The 19,315-nt window shown below is 31.0% G+C and overlaps 2 protein-coding genes across 2 annotated transcripts; both read left to right on the top strand.

The window, feature by feature from the left end:
• Positions 1-8,237: 8,237 nt before the first annotated feature.
• LOC114382144 (auxilin-like protein 1) lies at positions 8,238-14,716 on the top strand. The gene is made up of 8 exons (XM_028341382.1): positions 8,238-8,861; positions 9,501-12,885; positions 12,967-13,042; positions 13,149-13,243; positions 13,333-13,398; positions 13,489-13,578; positions 13,820-13,996; positions 14,374-14,716. The coding sequence occupies exons 1-8, from the start codon at positions 8,467-8,469 to the stop codon at positions 14,407-14,409; spliced, it is 4,320 nt and encodes a 1,439-aa protein (XP_028197183.1). The 5' UTR covers positions 8,238-8,466; the 3' UTR covers positions 14,410-14,716.
• A 2,263-nt stretch (positions 14,717-16,979) lies between these two features.
• Positions 16,980-17,627, top strand: LOC114382132. The gene has a single exon (XM_028341372.1). It carries the CDS (start codon positions 16,982-16,984, stop codon positions 17,456-17,458), a length of 477 nt encoding a protein of 158 aa, XP_028197173.1. The 5' UTR covers positions 16,980-16,981; the 3' UTR covers positions 17,459-17,627.
• Positions 17,628-19,315: the final 1,688 nt, after the last annotated feature.

The raw sequence follows: 19,315 nt of genomic DNA, 5'->3' as shown, positions 1-19,315 counted from the left end.
CTGAAGATAATAAGAGATACTCTCGTTCATCCAAAATGTCGGAACAACCACAAGGACGGAAAGCTCACTGGAATGTGATTGGTCACCAGTGAAAAAACATTGAAACCGTTTTGGTTAGATTTGAATCTTACTTTTCTTTAGTTCTCTTTTCTTTTCTTACATAAGCTTAACATCTTTGAATCTGTTTTAGTTACTAGAAAGAAGAACCCTTTGAATCTTAGGAACATGAAATTATTAAAGAATTCGTTTTAATTTTTAAAGCACAGAACTAAGAATAAGTGCAGAAAGTTGCTTATATAATATTTAAGAAGATAAAAGTATTTTATGGTTATTAAATTATATATTTATTTAAAAACTCAAATAAATTTGATAAAACAAAAACATGTACAATTTTGCATATAATAATTTATATAAAATATTGCATATGAAATTGTGGAAGTGGGTAGCTTATTATATGGTGGTTGATTGTTGATGCCTCGTGCCTTGACAGGTTATTGGGAGGCAAACACGAAAGTGACGATAAGATTTAAAGAAGACACCTCAATGTTATTTGGCTGATCAATCCACGAAAAAAATTATACATACTATAAACTTAATATTAAATTGTATTCAGAATTTGAGATTCCCAAGACCAGGTTCATTCTTTTTAGTGTACTTGTGCTCCATCATTGTCTCTTCCAAGCTCCAAGCATAGTATTTTTTTTTGTAGTGTGCATTTTTATATTGATGAGTATCAGTATTATTTTATTATTTTTTCGATTTTCTTATTTTATAAAATAGTTTAGTAATTTTAGTCAATGACATTCCTAATTTACGTAAAATAATTTCTAAGGACACATAAAAAACTACAAAAGTCCTTAAAATTATATTATTAAACTTAAACATGATAAAGCTTTATAAACTTTTTTTTTACATTAAAGAACTTTATGAACTTTAGTTAATAATGAGAGACACAATGTTAATAATCTCGATCGTTAGCCTAATTCCATAACGTTTAAACATATGATTGTATTCTCAAACTCAAGATTCATGTATGACAAAAACCACTAATTGCGTTTAGTGCTTGCCATATCTTGGAAAGATATCTATTAATTAATATAGGGTAAGAAACATATATAGTATAACACAAGTAATGGTATTATACCTACTTATATGTTGAAGAATTCTTCAGCAACCGGCAATGTTTGACTGTTTCATGATAATTTAATTAATTGAAAAACATGCACCCACATATATATAAAAATAAATAATGTGCCTATATATATGTGTTAGGCAGCAGGGAAAAAGTGCATGATGTTTCATCTCAGATTATTAAAATCCCCGGAGCAAGAAAACATGCCATGCTGAAATCTTTCATTAAATATTAGTATATTGCAACCGAAGAAACGCGTTCTTTTCCTTTTGAATTCATGCACTAAAATCATGATGGATGTTTTGTAACCAAATTTGAAATTTGGATAAGCATACTACCAAATATAAAATTCAGATAGGCAATATAAAGATGTGTGAACAGCTAGAATGATTAATGCCATGGATTATATTTTACTTTTAGCAAGTAAAATTATCTCTGATCTCTATTAGCTATTTAGTATTTACCTCACTCATTGCAAGTCCCTAGTTCAAATCAACATTGATCTGAAAGCAACCATTAATTCAGCTAGTGGGGTCCCTAATTCTCGTCCACTCAGCAATGGCTACAGCTTTTAACATCTATTGGAGACAGTTAGCCTTCAAATTTAATGCTGTAAATCACTATCACTATCAGAACCTTCTCAAGGTGATATTGATATACCTACCCCAATATGGATATGATGCATGTCAATTCCATTATTTACGATGTATTTTGTTAGAAAGATTGCCAAACCTCATCATCCACCAGCTTCCATCGATATATTGCCAGCTCAAGCTGCGTGCACCCTCTACCATTTCATTTCTCACATTTAATATGTTCATTGTCTTATCTTAAATTATATATCCAACTGAAAAATAAAAGGTTCCTTAGAAAATTGCTTTCATTTTCGTCCTTCGCTCTTAATTTTAATTAGTGATAAAATTAACGAATCTTTTTTTTATGTTAGAGATTGACTAATCATATGATTAGAATAACATATATAATTAGAGGGTAACGTGCATAGAAGTAGACTTACCTAATAGGAAAAAATAATTAAAAAATTAAAATTCATCCAAACAATATATATATATATATATATATATTAATTTTATATAAAATATTTATAATTGCGTGTTCTTTAAAATGATTCAAAAGCATGTTAATAGAAAATATATTTATAAAAGATAAATTAAACATTTTTTAAAGGGTTAATATTACTAATATCATCTCACATCTCATCAAGGTTTATTTTCAGATATTTGGTTTGCTTTTTCAAGTTTTACACAAAGACATATTTGAACCCATGCACTCAAGGATGCAAAAAACAATGATAATAAGAAAAGAGAATATTTATTACTATATCTGAATGTTTAAGCTATCAGAGTCTTGTATTGACAAAGATTATTGAATAAATTTAAATTTTGAAATCATTTGTAAAAAAATATAAAAAAAGGTTAATTATGTAATTTGATTGCAAATGCAACCATTTATAGTATTTAAAACAGAAATAACGGATTATATACAAAGAAACTTTATTAAAAAATAGAAATAAATTATATTTAAATATTTTATCCAAAAAATGTATTTATCTTCACAATAAAATAATAAAAAAGAAAAATAAAATATTTGTTAAAAAAAGAAGAATTATTTTCACGCTGATCGAATAGTATAAAACCGGAATATAATACTTTATAAGAAAACACTCAAGTTTTTTTTTTATATTTTTACAATCAATTTCCCAAAAAAGAAAAAAAAAATCTATTATTGAAATAGCACACATATTAAAATAATTTTAAATAATTTTTTTCCCCAACAATACATGCATGTAAATCATGTCTCTAAAAACTACAACACTTAATTCATGTGTTAGCTTTTAAAATCGAGATAGACTAATACTCAAATTACAAGATAGTTTCAAAAACCTATCTTAATAGGTATTGTTAGATTTATCCGTTGTATTATTTATTATCATGTCATCATTAAATCACATGTATATGTTTTATGTAAATTTCACTCTCAAGATATCAAGAAAAAATAATATGTTCAAAATAATGTATAAATAAAAAATAATCCTTATTAATGAATCAAATTTTGGAACTGAGTTAGAAGTGATCAAAGTTATTATATCAAACACATGAATTAAAGAATGTAAAATTATTTTTACTTCACAAATGATCTTGAGTTTGAATCTTGATGTGCAATTGCACTAAATAACTGGAAGAAATTTTTTTATCCTATATTATAATTTTATTCAACTTAAAGAGAATTTTCTTCTGTTAATAATACTTATCTAAAAAAAAATTAAAAAAACTGACCCAAAGGGCGAGATATAAGATTATAATATTCAAAAATCAAAAGTCGTTTTCATTTTTGTATCCCTAGCTGTTTTATTTTGTTTTTGTTTTTTTTTGCTGAGTGGTATCCCTGTTTTGTGCTTACGCGATTAATTGAGTATACGAAACATATTTGTGGTGTGTCATTTTTTTCAAGATAATATATCTGTACCACTAATTATGTAGTTGAATTCTAATGTATTATGGGAATAATCATAATGATTTTCTTTTTTTATGAAGTAATAAACATAATCTTTGTTCTACGATCATGGCGCATGCGCGCGTGTGCGTATTAGATGTACATAGATCATTTTATATAATTTTTTAAACTTGTTACTCAAGTTTTCATTGAATATACTTTTATAGCCTTTTTAGGATACTTCTTCTCAGGCATATTTTCCTGTTTTCTATTGGTTGGGCGTGACTTCGGGAAGATATATTATTAAGGCCAAACATTTTTTTCTTTTCTAAAATTTTATTTTAAAAATGCCATTTCGGATAATGATTGGCAGAAAATGTGAGTTTATCATGATATCTGATGTACTGGCTCTATTCTATGGATCAAAACTGTTTCAATAAGATTATGAATTAAAACTTTATTCCATATATATGATCATAGTGTCATCTCAACAACTACTTTTGCCGACGTAGCATTCATTCTATAGCTGCTGAAAACAAGATGAATCGAATATTGGATAGTGATAGTAATTCTTTTGTTGTATGCTGATGTGACTGTGATTCTTTAGTGGAAAGTGATAGTAATTCAATAAAATAATTACTCAATAACAGAATGGATTACAACTGTGAATCTGTAATAGCGAAACAGGTAGAGTAGAAAACTAAATTTTCATTTTGGTGTGCTACATGTATTTATACGGGAATGTGTATATCACTGTGTGAACTTTTATTAAAGAAATTAATTCTGTATAATTTATCTAGTAAACTCTACTTTTTTTCTCAAAGGAAAAAGATGAAAATATTATTAATAACACTCATTTTGAGCACAAGAGGTGCCAAAACCAAGCCAGAAAACACTAGTAAACTCTACTTACTTAGAAGAAAAAAAAGTTATTATGAACATGTGTATATTTACATACTTTCAACTTCACCATAGAGGTAGTTGTAGGCGTAATACCGCTAGAATGGGGGTTGGGGGTGGGGTGTGTCATGTGTGTGTGGAAAGACATAGGTCCAGTTTATAATTTTGCATATGACTAATTTATGGTTTTGGTTCATCGTGGGACTGCACTTTGGTGTATTAGTGATGTATATTAATGTAAATATACAACATTTTGGTGCATATTAATTTGCATTTAGTGTATATTGGTGCTGCACATGTTCTGCATTTGGGACTACTACATAGTAGTGTTACATTTTGGTGCACATTGGTGTTGTTTTACATTTGGGTGCAATTTGGGACTCCATTTGCTGGTCCTAACCTACATATGTACTGCGTATTAGTGTGCCTATATAGCATTTTTTTTACTACTATGTGATGCATTTGGGTGCATTTCTGGATTAAACTTTTGTGCATATTATTTGTGCCAACATATGTGTGGATCACATTTTGGGAATTAATTAATTTGGTGTTGCACATGTAAAACATAAGACTCCGGAAAAGTTGATTTTTCTAACATTAACCAAACGTCAAGAGTTTCGTATTAATGAAAGTTCTTTGAAGGAGTGATTTTTTTTGGAATGTATATCTCACAAAGAAAGCAAACTGGAATCTCAATTCATTTTTTAAGGCTGTAAACATCATATACCTAATGTGTTAACCTTTGCTTTACTTTGAGGGTATCTAAATCAAATGAAATTAAACTTACAATACACCTAAAAGCTCACTGATGTATAAATTATTTCGTATACAACTCCAATGGACAATGATCTCTGAGTCAACATTTGAATTTTGAACCATGTAGTGCCATAGTGCGTAGTAGATAAATAAAATAAACCCCATGGTGCATAGAACACAGCGATATAGCAACCTCAAACAACTCTCACGACAATTTACCAGGAACATGGGATATAAATTATTGTTTTATACTTATATATGGTTGATGTAAAATTTTTGATAGCCATCAATCAATAATAAATAACTATTATTATGATTTTTAAAATGATTATTATAAAAATTAATAAATTTATTATACTATATGATAATATAAAATTATTTTATATTGTTTATGTATAAAACTTTTTTCTTACTTTATTGTGAAAAATATTAAAGATAACTAAAGTGTGTCAGAAAAGTTAGTCCTGAATGTGTTTATTTTCAAAATATATGATTTTTTAATTTAAAATTCAAATAATAATCGTATTATCCATTCCCAAAATTTTAGGAAATTCAGTTCGTAGCAATTAAAAAAATATATTAAAGACGAGTAGCATTGTACTGAGGATCTTTCAACTGAGTATAGTTTAGATTAGACACAAGAAATCTGACTCCTACAGTCCTACGTTGGATCAGTGCGTCACCTTTGTCTCTATGCTTCAAAATAAAATGGCAAGGTCTCTCGGTTTTGTTTTGTAGCAAAAACAAAAGGTCCCCTAGATTCCCACCAAAATAATACAACAAACACCACAGCACTTGTCTGTAGAAAATTGAAATAATCTGGTACTAATATTCATTTATTCGATTTTATGAACTATACAAAATTCAACGTGAAAAATCTGATCAAAAATTTATTCTGCCAAGGATTTTAGGGTTGTTTGTTTGAGTTTTAATTTGTTATGAAATTTATATTTATTTATACATTAAATTTAAGAGCTCATTCTTCATCTTCATAATAAAACTTTATCATACTCTTCTCCTAAAGTCAAGTGTCTTCTTATGTTTTGATACGTGTCATAAATTTTTACACTAAATCAAATCAAATTAATAGTATTGGTTTCTTTCTTAGAGATTTTAACTTTACGTAATTCCATTAATAAATATTTAATTTTCTTTAATCAAAATTAAATATGAAAGAATGGTGATTTGTAAATCCTAAATATACATTTTTATTAATTAGAAAAACTTGAGAATTTAAAAATTTAAAAGTTTTAAATATCTATATATTTGACCTAAATCTCTCTCTCTCTCTCTCTCTCTCTCTCTCTCTATATATATATATATATATATATATATATATATATATATATATATATTTATATCTATCATCGTTAAAATAATTATTGATCAATAAAATTAATTTTATTTAATATTCTTAATTTATTTTTTTAGATTTTTATAATCATATCCATGCGTTGCTTGAAATACTTACTGGTTAAAAATATGCCGAAGAATTTCATGGTGATAACATAATTAACATAAACCTTTTCCAATTTTTTTAACATACGATGAAAATATTGTATTCAAACTTCAATCAAAACACTTTCTTAAATAGTCGATATCCAGGTGTGCAAAGAGTTTTATTAAAATCATTTTTATTATATACTGATTATACATCGTTTTAAACAAAAGTGACTGAAATAAGGTCTAAAGTAAACCAAAAACAAAAAATTAAAAAAAATCACTGTATTCTTCTTTTAAATTAATATATATTTATCTGCGATGTTAGAAGATCTTTTATGCGTTAAAGTAGCGAAGCATGTCTCCATCTTACTAACGTTAACCTTAACAACTCTTCATCTTTCCCGCGTTGTTAACGCAAACCACTTACATTTCCGTATTTTAATTATTCCAATCAGTTACTTTATTTTAATTTTGGGACCAAAGAAAACGAAAAAATATCCCTGCGGATGCACCATCGCATAACTTTTTTTTTTTGTTTAAAATTAATTAATAACTGTAATTTTTTTAATGCTGTAATTGTAATTTTAGTCTCGGTCCTCTATCTTTTTTTTTTTCATTTGATTTCGCACATTTTCCCCCTCAAATTAACTCCTTTTTATTTATATTATTTTCTTTTTAGAAAGTCTCTTACTATTTTTTTATAATTAAGTCTCTTACTATTTTAATTATAACATTGTGGTCCAATATTTAATAAAACTACTAATACGACACTATTGTGTCTACCTAAATATTTTGCTGCCATATCAGCATATCTAATCTAATATTAGAGGTAAAGCTAATGAACAATCAAAATAAAGTTTAATTCTCTGATGACTAGTGGATTGGAAAAAAATAATTAACTTTTATTTATAGTCATTATACAAAAAAAATTCATCATTAATCATTTGTGATTAAATAACATATACTAATAATATAAAGTTATAAACTATAAAGTACATGCATTATTTTAGTCTTAGAAAAGTATTGACAATATACTGTGTAACACACGTTTTATTGTTGATTAAAATTTACTACTATTATAAATTATAAAATTGAGTGAATTTATTAAATAAAAAGTAAAATTTATAATTTTTTGTATTTTTTTTTATCAAATTTCAATTCTTAATAAAGTGTGTTAAAGAGAATACTATATTTTTAACAAGTTAATGGTTTAGCTAAAACTGAAACAAAATATTAAATTTGAATCTTGTAACTAAAAAAAGTGAGTGAAGGAAAAATAAACATATCTAACTTATTAGTTGAGATTATTTATTGAAAATGCAATAAATAATTCATATTAATAACTAATAATATGGTTAAAAACCATCAAATGCATAAATTAACTAATATAAGATTATTTTAACTTAAGAGATATTTCGGATTGGAGTCCTTGAATATACATGTGCTATACAGAAAAAAGAAATATGGCTAAAAAAAGTGGAGTGTTATCATTTCTAAGTTCGATTATGCTGGTTGAAATAATGGAGACCAAATTTATTACCAAAAAAAGAAAGGCTGGTTTGGTCATTTCGCGTCATTACCTTTTCCCATTTTCAATTTCATCACTCATTTTTTCTCGTTTCGTCGTCCTCCTCCTCTGACGCCGAACAGAGTCTGCACTCACACAGAGCCAGAACGCGCAAGAGAGAGAAACCAAAAAAACAAACGAAGCAAAAAAAAAAAGAAGCGAGCGAATAGAGACAAAGCGTAAGAACAACAACACAACAACCCTAACGTTACTTCTCATGGAAAGCGTGGCGCATTCTCGGCAACCTCCAGACAAGAAAATCACCGCCGGCACCGGCGGTTTCCCAGCCGAAACTCTATACGACCACGTCTACGGCGGAGCGGCGAAGTTCACCGCCGGCGGCCACCACCACTCCCTCTCGCCGTGCTTCGAGGACTACGGCGAGATTTTCGCCAGCTTCCACGAGCCGCGCGCCTCCGCCATTCCGGTGCTGGATCTTCCGGCGCTCGACGCCGCCGGCGAGGTCTTCTTCGACTTCCGAAACGCCGCGCGCGACTACTCCGAAATCTTCCGTGGCTTCGACGGCCTCGACTTTTGGCTCTCCTATGAAGACTTGTTTCGCCACGGTGTCTCCGAAGAAGAAGATGATGATGATGAAGAAGAAGAAGACTGGTATGAATGAATGCGATCGTGCTCTTAATGTTTACACTTTACCGTCTGGTTCTGAATGTTTGATTAAATGCATGATCCGTTAGTGTATCGAACTTGTTTTTATTTTTGAGTTTTTTAAGTTTTTGCAGTTTAGTGTTAGTGTGTGATTTTAGTTTCGCCGTTGAAGCGAAGATTTTTTTAGAAGTAACGGGAACTATGGTTCTGCTTCTGGTTATTTCATAAGAACTAGAGTTATTGTTCAATTCAAATATTCGATGGTTTATTTCTCTGATAAAATTCCTTTTTCTTTTTACAGAAAAATTTGAAGATGCTGCGTTTTTTTTTTTTTTTAAGTTTTAATCTTACTCCCCTCCCCTGACTAAAACAGGGATGGTAAATGGTAATTATGGTTTCGTCGATTAAACGGTGAATTCTTTGGATTTTCAGATATATTTGGTATATGGACTTTTTTTTGTATATGCCAAATGCTTTTTGTCTGCTTTTCAATATTTTTGTGCGTGCTTGTAGAAGTTCTTCGTTGCGTGATTTTGTTTTCTTTATACCTATTATTTGATCTTTGGTTTCTATATATATTTAAATTTACTGAGATTGGAATTCGATTATTGCAATGATGTAATTGTGTTCTTTCATAATCTGTAGGTCACCGGTGGAAACTCACTCATTTTCTGGAGACTTGGAGCTTTTTGGAAATAATCAAGGTATGTCAAATGGAGATCATTTGCGGCCTTTTGATGGAAGTACGGAGTTCAACATTTCGTATCATAAGGTTGATGGTACAAGCAATGAAGATATATCGAAGGGGAAAAGTCATATAAGTCAGCTGCGTGCTGATCTTGAATTCACTCATGTATTTGATGAAACCACACACTTTCATAGGACTGATCCTTCCTTACAGGTCGTTGATGATGTTGACCTTGACATGGAATATAATGCAAGGCAGACAAAGAGAAACCATCTGAGAAAAATGGATTCCCAACCGGGTAGTTTTAATTCTGGTGAACTGGTTCTTGGTGGTGATCTAGATCGGCATGACGGATGCAACAGAAATGGTTCTCATTCCAGTGAGACATTCGTAACTGTGTCTGACATCTGCCTCAGAACTCTAGCCTCTCAAGTGCCACCCCCTTCTCGGCCACCACCTGCATTGGATGCAATACAGGAGCTCACTAGTAGATTTCATTCAAACAATGAGTGGGTTGATTCTGAAGAGACTCTAGGTGACACTTCGCCACCCTTCCTTGATGTGGAGGTTGATATGAATTCATCTGCTGCTGCTGTCAAAGAAGTCATGCACAGACCGGAAGCAAAACCTAGGAGTGCCAAAGAATTAAAGGAGAGGAAGAAAGGGGTTTTCCAAAGCAATGTACATTCAAGTTATGATGTAAAAAATAATGAAGCAAAGGTGAGTGTGAATATAACTAGATTTAATAGTTTGAATGACGAGGGAATGCAGGCGACTTGTGATCAGAGAATTGGCAAAAATAAAGTTTCTGCCACAGATGAAAGGCAGAAAACTAGGAAGGCTGCCCCTGAAACTCTTGAATCGTTAGAAGAGGAAAGACTTCTACAAATGTTTGAGGAAAAGCACATCAAGGAATCCAGGTCATCTCAAGAATCAGATAGAAGTACTGGAGTTGGGACATGGAAAGAAGCAACTGAATTTTTTGAATTGGTGGGAACAGAAGAATCTGGAAAGTTAATTCAGCCCATAAATCATAGTAGTACAAAGAGTTTGGTACAAGATACCAGAATACATGAGCATGGCAAGAAAGAAAGAGAAGCATTTAACATTGAGGAAAGCAAGAAGAAATCTAAAGCAGGAAATGGGGCTTATGAACAGGGAAAAATCATTAAGAAATCTAAATCATCTAATGAGGAATGCAGGCAGAGAGAAAATGTGAAGAATGAGGAAATGGTGGATATCTTTGAGCTTGAAATGAGTGAGAAGGCAAGAATTGTTCGCTCGCATGGAAAAACTGACAAGAAAGTACCTAAAGTTGACCAATCAGGAAGCTTAAAAGACATGCCCGAGACACAATGCAGGGAGCTTAAACGAGTGGAGGGTGAGAAACCAAAAAAGGTTGATAGACAACTGCTAAATGAAGTTCAGCAGAGCACAAAACATATTGAAAATGAGAAAAAACTCAAAGAGGATGAACAGCAACAACTGAGTTTGAGAAAGCTCAAGCAGTCTAAGATGAAAGAAAATGGAAAAATTCAAAGAGAAGCTTTTGCTCTTGGAGTTGCAGAGGTTGAGCAAAGGGTGAAAGGTTCTGTGATGCTGGAAAAATTTGAAAGATCAAATGAGACCTTTAATCTGGATAGTCCTGAGGAAAATATGACTGGCAAAAGAGAAAATATAGTCATCCTTGAACAAGATAAACAGTTTCAGAACAAGAAGGAACTGAAAGAGACATGTGAAAATGAAGAAATTGAGAAAAGTCTTAAAGGTTCTTTTAAATTGGAAGAAAATGATGAAGGCTTAAAGCATGCTCCTGAGCAGGTACAGTATGAAAAGGGAGTTCAACAAGACTTTGAACTGGAAATGAATGAGAAAATAACTAGAGTGCCTTTCCAGCAGGGGGAAAATGAGGCATATGAAAGAGATCAAGGTAAAGAAAAACTTGGTGAGAATTATGATGGGTATAGAAAAGGAAATAGACTAAAAGATGTGATTGATAGCAAAGGGGTTCAGAAAGTTCTGAAACAAGCTCCAGAGCTAGAAATGTATAGTGGAAATGAGGCTCAGAGGAAGAAAGAAATAGAGAGCCCATCAAACCAAGCATTTGACAGGGAAGTAATTGTGGCTATATCATATGAGGATAGTCACTCCAAGCAATCTGAGAGGATGCTCAAAGATGCTGATAAGAATGAAAAAGATAAGGGATTGGACAAACCTTTGGAACAAATGGAAGGTGGAGAAGGGATAAACATGAGTTTTTCAAAAGAAACCAATGAGGCATGGAAAACAGAGAGTGATGAAAATCTTCTGGCAGCTCAGTCATCCTCCATTCATGAAGAAAATATTCGAAAACCAGAGGTATGTCAAGACCCTATTTCTGACCAGGAAATTGAAAAGACAGGAAGTGACTGCATAGTTGGTGGAAAGAAATTGGAAGAGGTGTGTGTGGAAAATCTAAAGGATAAAGGGAAAAAAGGAGCTTCAGAAATGTCCCAAGGAGAAGCAGAGCATTCAGGAAAGGCGGCTTCCACTGCAACAAATGTTGATGGTGATGAGCATAGTATTAGTTGTGAAATGACAAGGACTGAGAAAACTAAGACAGCCCCTCAAATGGAATTTGATCCTCAAAGTAGAGAGAGGAAAATTGTAACAAATGGCGATTACAGAAGGAACACAATAGCTGCTGAACCTGCTACAGTGCAAGACCCGGTAAATATCCAGAAACCTTCTCAAAGGTCTCATGTATCACATTCCACCAGAAGCAAAGAGAAAATTCTTGATGAAACTTCTGCCTCAGTTGACAAAGATGGTGAGAGGATAAGAAGAGAAAGAGAGTTGGAAAAAGACCGTCTCAGAAAGATAGAAGAGGAGATGGAGAGAGAAAGGGAAAGACAGAAAGACAGAATGGCTGTTGACAGAGCAATGCTGGAGGCTGAGAGGGAAAGGGAAAGAGAAAAAGATAGGATAGCAGTTGATAAAGCAACTTTGGAGGCTCGTGATAGAACATTTGCGGATGCTCGTGAGAGAGCAGAAAGGGCTGCATTTGAGAGAGCAACTGCAGAAGCTCGACAAAGAGCACTGGCTGAGGCCAGAGAAAGACTTGAAAAGGCATGTGCTGAGGCCAGGGACAAAACATATGCTGATAAGGCAGCTGCAGAAGCCAGATTGAAAGCAGAGCGAACTGCTGTAGAAAGAGCAACTGCTGAGGCTCGAGAGCGTGCAATGGAAAAAGTAAAGGTTGATAGAGCTGCATTCGAGTCCAGAGAACGATTAGAGAGATCTGTCTCTGACAAATTTAGTGTTTCTTTCAGAAATGGTGGAACACAGGGCTCTTCATCCTCAGTAAGTATACACAGATCCACTTAAATATGCAAGTGATCAATTGCATAATTGCCTACTGAATTTATAATAATTGCATGGCAGGATATGCTGGATCCACGTTGTCAGAACTCTACCTCCTTCACTCATTCCAGATATCCATATTCCTCAGTTTATGGTGGTATGTGATGTGTGAAACCCCTGCAGTACTTCAATATAAAATTTCAATCAACATTTTACTGCTTCGACTTGATATAATCCTAACCAGGCATTATCCTCTACTGTAGCTTCCTCTTTTTCTGAAAGATCAGAACGAGAAGGCGAATCAGCTCAGAGGTGTAGAGCTAGACTGGAGAGGTATCGCCGAACAGCTGAGCGTGCAGTAAGTTCTTCAACCTTGTTATGTTAATCATGCATAAATTGTACATATAAAATAAATGAGATTGACCATGAGTTTTGTGTGAATGTAAGGCAAAAGCTTTGGAAGAAAAGAACATGCGTGACCTTGTAGCTCAGAAAGAGCAAGCTGAGAGAAATGTGAGCTTATATCCAAACAGTTGCTCTTTTTAGCTTCTGAATTGTTGTTTCCACATTTTGTTGATTACTCCAGTCTGTTACTCTTTGCAGAGATTAGCAGAAACTCTGGATACTGAAGTCCGCAGGTGGTCAAGTGGAAAAGAAGGAAACCTGCGTGCATTACTTTCAACCTTGCAATATGTAGGTTTTCGTATTCTGAAATAACACATGTCACTCCTTTCTTCTCTTAGCTGTAATTTCTTTTTACTCAACACCGTAAGGGTGACATTTGAAGGTCCACTAAACAAGTCTCAAACAGATGAGACTAAATTGGTGGCTTAACTTCCTTATATCATCCTTTTTCCCCCTATTAGGAACATATGCTTATCCTCATAACAAAACTCTATTTGCTGTTCCTTATCTAATTTTTTCATTTTGTCAGATTCTTGGGCCTGATAGTGGGTGGCAGCCAATCCCACTCACGGACGTCATTACTTCTGCTGCTGTAAAGAAGGCTTATAGGAAGGCCACCCTTTGTGTCCATCCTGACAAGTTACAGCAACGCGGAGCGAGTATTCAAAACAAATACATATGTGAGAAGGTCTTTGATCTCCTAAAGGTATGTCATGCATGCCATCTTTCAGTTGATTTATTTTGAACCATCTGCAAAGGAGGATTTGTCAGAGCAAACCATAATAATGTTGCATAACTTAAAATCTATCAAGTCACATGCACATCACTTACACGTTAGCACATGAAAGTATGCACATAACCCTTTGTGTCCACCCTTTGTGTCCATCCTGACAAACTTCCTACCCCAAGCTTGAATGTCAATAAATGTTCACTCTTCTGTTCTTTGTTTCTTACTTGGCAAGTTGATCTATCCAAGTTCGATAGAGCATCTTAGTCCTTGGACTTTATTAATTGATTATTATGATCGACCTCTCATTTTGGCTTTCTTTGTTTTCCTTTCTTTGCCTCCTTTTCAATATCCAGGAAGCTTGGACCAAATTCAACTCAGAAGAGCGATAGCACACACTGTTCTGTTTTTGAACATGTCCTTTGCAAGAGAGCAGCTCCCTTCCCTAGCAATGTGGGATCCTGCTTATACCTCGTTATTTTTATCATTTTACGCGTTCTGTAGTATTATTATTCCCTAACTATTTGTATGTAAGTATTCATCCTACCTATAGCAAAAATTAAAAAGTAAATACATACAAACAAAAGCATATAGGGGCTTGCATTTATATGGCCAACAAACTCTTGGAATTCGTGTTATAAATCTTGATCATAATTTATTTTAAGAATATAAAACACTATGGAATGCTTATGGATTTCAGCTAAGTTTAGTAAGATATGATTTCACCCTTGATCATTCTTTAGATTCGTGTTATAACTAGTAAGATATGATTTCCCTACAACAGCTCACTAAGCTTTGGTTTGACATTGATGAGTAATTATTTTAATACTTTAATAATATACTAGTGGGATACACATCTGATTAAATTATAATTTTTTGTGAGTATTTAGTATTATTTATATTTAATATTTTTTAAAATAATATAAATAAATAAAATTATTACGTTTTTAAAATGTTTAGTATTATATTAAATAAAATTACATTAAAATTGAATCAAAATAATTATATTTTTAATTGAGCATATATTATCTTATTAACCCTATTGAAAACAATCATAATTTGTTGTGTCTCAAGATAACAATATTGATATAATACATATACAAGATGTATAAATTAAAAAAATATATGAATTTATAATTATTCAAATTAAAATTTATCAAACCTTTGCATTGCACATATATTCTTCTTATCTCACGTGTTTATTTAAATATAAGATAATTTAAATACATAAAAATATTTTTTAAAAATGTTATTAATTTATAATGTATTACAAAAATTCATTCTGAAAAGAGTTTTTAAGTATTATGAGATTTTTTTTAAACTAAGCACATTAGTTATCAATTTTTTTATGAGTTTATCATTATAAAATAAAATATATTAAATATTATAGTTTATTAAATTAAATTATCAAATATTTTCTTATAAACTATATATTTTATATTTATTAATATTTAAATAAGATAAAAACAAAAAAATATAAAATCATTAAAGATATTAATAGAAATGTTAAAGGGTGAAAGACTTGTTCTTGTACAGGATATATATGGTTTATATGAATTGAAGTCGTGCACTGTGTTGTTTAAAGAATGAGAGGGGAGAGGAGAGGAGAGATTGTACGTAGTCAATGGGAGGAGAATAATTTTTAACTGAGGTGGTGTTATGAGTGCAGGTGTTTCTGGAGTTCGAGGCCCAGAATTCCTCCAAAGAAAGGGATAAGATAAGGAAAAGAAACTTTGATTTCTGCTTGCAAATTCATTACATGGGTTGACAATTTATAAGCTTCATTTGCTAATTACTCGTTCCTTTTTTTTGCAGGTTCTAGAGAAAGCTAGCAATAACAGAATTGCAACAATTATCCTAACAAAAAAAGCATATTCCCAACAGGATCATCCAAGGGCCCAATCCTGCAATGCCAACTCAGCAATCCTGCTCCTATTCTGTTAGCGCTCGCCTCCTCATGGTTTGATTTGTCTGATGGATGATTCATAACAGGTGGGAAGACTTACTCATGAGAAGAAAATAGGAAACAAAATGGAAAACAATCAGTTTTTTTAAAAAAATAATAATACTTTTCAGTATATATACTAGTCTAATTTCTGTAGCACACAAGCTCCACTACTATTAAAAAGACCTTTAACATCAATTAAAAAAGGCTTTTAACATCGTTCAAAACAAAGTCTGCTTTGGACACAGGACGTATAACAGCAGCTGGAGTTGTAAAAGGTTCAATTTTGTTAAATGCATTGCTTGTTCGTTGAGCAGTTGTGCCACTTTGCCTCCTCAAATGAGACCACCGTTTCCGTAATCTCATAACAAGGATAAATTTATTTTTGACTGATTCGATCTTGAAACGTTCATCATAAATATTTTATAGGCAAAAATAAAAAACAATTACGAAATCATACAATCTACATTAACAAGTATTAGTTGTTTAGATTAATTTACACAAAGTGGCGGTTAGAAAGTAAGACCAATTCATTTAACATTTTTATAGTACTATTTGCCTCATTCAAACTAATTACATTGTCTACTCATGAATTATTAAATTGTTTAAAGGCATAATTTTTTTTGCAGGCATTACAAATTTAAAAGGTGGATATACTATTAGGTGTGATGGCCGAGGGACAATTTGACCAAGAAAATCAAGATTGGCATACAAAAAAAATGTCTTTTTCAAATATTAGCGGAAAGAGAGAGAACTTTTTATGCACCTTCGTGGAAGTGGAAATATAGTACTTCACAACTTGATTGATAATTGGATATAAATTTTATAATTGTGGGGACGGCAGAACAGAAATAGTCAACAAAATTTGCAAAAACTGAATGGTTCCAAATCACACGGGTGAAGTAGCCATTCAAAACATGATACATTATTAAATAATTAAAAAAACACATGAAGGACTAAACTATACTTGCCAACCAAACTTGACCCCGTAGATGCATGTATATAAAGCCCTCCACACTATGTTGTGCTATACTCCAAGTTATCTCATCTACGATCTCCACAACCCTTTTGCTCTCACCTCTTTAATCACACTGAATCATACATCAATCAAAATCTTTTCCTTCACACAACAAGATCCAAGCATGTTTAGATCCATGACTACTCGGAGAGGGTATGAAAGATTAGGCAAAGAATCTGCCACCACTGCACTTTTGCATGAGGGGTTCAAGAGGAGCACAAGTTTGCCTTCTTGGGGATCCAATTCTTCAAGAAAAATGGCTCTTGGTTCCACCTATGGAGAAATCAATCTAAAGAGAAACCCCACAAAGAAGGGTAATAATAGTGACAAGAAGAGTCACCCACTTCTCAGCTTCTTGGCTCTTCGTAGGAAAAAGAAAACAACAGCAAGGCCTGAATTTGCAAGGTATCTTGAGTACCTCAAGGAAGGAGGCATGTGGGATTTGAATTCCAATAAACCTGTGATGTATTACAAATGATCATAGCAAGTTTGCTTCGGGTTTGAATGCAAAATTAATTTGTTGGCATATTAATACGTTAAGAGTTTATATAGTACTACTACTATTTGATTCTTAATTATGTCCAATTACTTTGACAAGATGTAGAGTATGGTTACTTTTGCTATTAATTAATCATTCATTTGAATAATTTGCAAACATCAAAAGTTCATCTGCCCTTTTTCGATAGGTTTTAGTAATATAATTAAAGAAGTTAATAAACAGACTTTTTTTCCCCACTGAATTGGTAGTTCATTATGATTTTGTTTTTAATAACAGCTTCTTTTTATTCTATTTTGGATAAATCAAAATTCATAAATATTTTGGACAAATTACAACACATAGCTGATGTCGTAAGGTACAACTGATTATAACTAGTGATTATATTGGCATACACTAAAATAATCCATGTATTTGAAATGTGCGTGTTTAACTATTTTGAGGAATAAAGGATATTTTGCAATTGATGGATTCAATTATGTTATGCTTGTCTGCTTCATTAGATCCTATTTTAGTTGGATCAATTGTTTAGAGGCAAATTTATTTTTAAATTTGAAGGAATTTGATGACGCGCAAACTTATAAAATAATAATAATATATACATGGAAACCCAATATACCCATTGACACCAAATAAGAAAGAGATAAAAAAAAAGAAAAAATATATATAATTATTATAAGTTTTGGAGATCTCACATTAATTATTTTTCTTTTTTTGGATTTTTATGTCTTCTATTTTCTGAAAAAACACAACTCTTGTCGAACTCCTTTTCTCTTTTCTTTCTCACTTTTTTTCTTTTTATTTTTTTTTTACCTACAAATAGTTTTTTTATAATAAATATTATTTTATTTAAGTTTTATTACTGTTTTATCTATTTTAATTATAAAAAATTATATTCTATATTTTATATTAGTATATATAATCATAAAAACATTTTTGCGTAAAGATTATTAAAATAAATTTAAATTATTTCATAAATAAATATTGTGTTGATTAATATTTATTATAAATAATTTTAAATTCTTTATCAATACTATCATAAATTAAATTGGTTCTATTTTTATGTAGAGACTATAAATATTATTCACAATAGACAATCATGCTTTCTTTTTTTGCTGGAAAATAGCCAATCATGCTTAACATCATTAAAAATGAGAAATTTTTATCTTTTATTACAAGTATCATCTATGGGAAACAATCTTGTTAAAGATTATAGACGAAAAAATTCTTTCTTTGATTATTTAAAACCATTGCATTCTAAAAATTCAATAATATTTTAATTATTACTTTGAAATCTTATAAAAAATCATTTTTTACATATAAATTGTATAAAATAATTTTAAATAATTCTCAAATAAATATTTTGTTGAATAATATTCTTATTATGAGGTTAAAATTTTAATAATAAAAAATAATTTAAATCTAATTAGTTATATATTCATTAGAAAACAATTAACTTTATGTTTAATAATTTCATATACAAAAATTTTACTAATTATTATTTATATAATAATTTTAATATATTAAATATATTCTTATTACAAATTAATTACTCAACAATGTCATAAATTAAATTATTTTTTTATAACAGAGAGTAAAGATTATAAGTATTATTCATGAGAGACAATTTTACTTGATACTTTTATGAGCGAGAAAACTCTTTTTGCAAATATTTAATGCGGTTTCATATAAAAAAACTCAACAATTTTTATTTTTAATTTGAAATCCTATAAAATTAATTGTAATTATAAATTTTATAAAATAATTTCATAAATAAATATCTTTTTGAATAATATTCATATTATGAGGTTGAGTTTTCTATGCTAAAAATTTATTTAA

This window comes from Glycine soja, chromosome 2 (genome assembly GCF_004193775.1).
Source record: "Glycine soja cultivar W05 chromosome 2, ASM419377v2, whole genome shotgun sequence".
Lineage (NCBI taxonomy): Eukaryota > Viridiplantae > Streptophyta > Magnoliopsida > Fabales > Fabaceae > Glycine > Glycine soja.
This window is presented reverse-complemented; position numbering and strand designations above follow the sequence as displayed.

Coding starts and splice junctions, on each gene's coding strand:
- LOC114382144 (XM_028341382.1), top strand. CDS start 8,467: ATGGAAAGCGTGGCGCATTCTCGGCAACCTCCAGACAAGAAAATCACC. Junction 13,244..13,332: donor GCCGAACAGCTGAGCGTGCA/GTAAGTTCTTCA, acceptor TGTGAATGTAAG/GCAAAAGCTTTGGAAGAAAA. Junction 13,399..13,488: donor AAGAGCAAGCTGAGAGAAAT/GTGAGCTTATAT, acceptor TACTCTTTGCAG/AGATTAGCAGAAACTCTGGA.
- LOC114382132 (XM_028341372.1), top strand. CDS start 16,982: ATGTTGTGCTATACTCCAAGTTATCTCATCTACGATCTCCACAACCCT.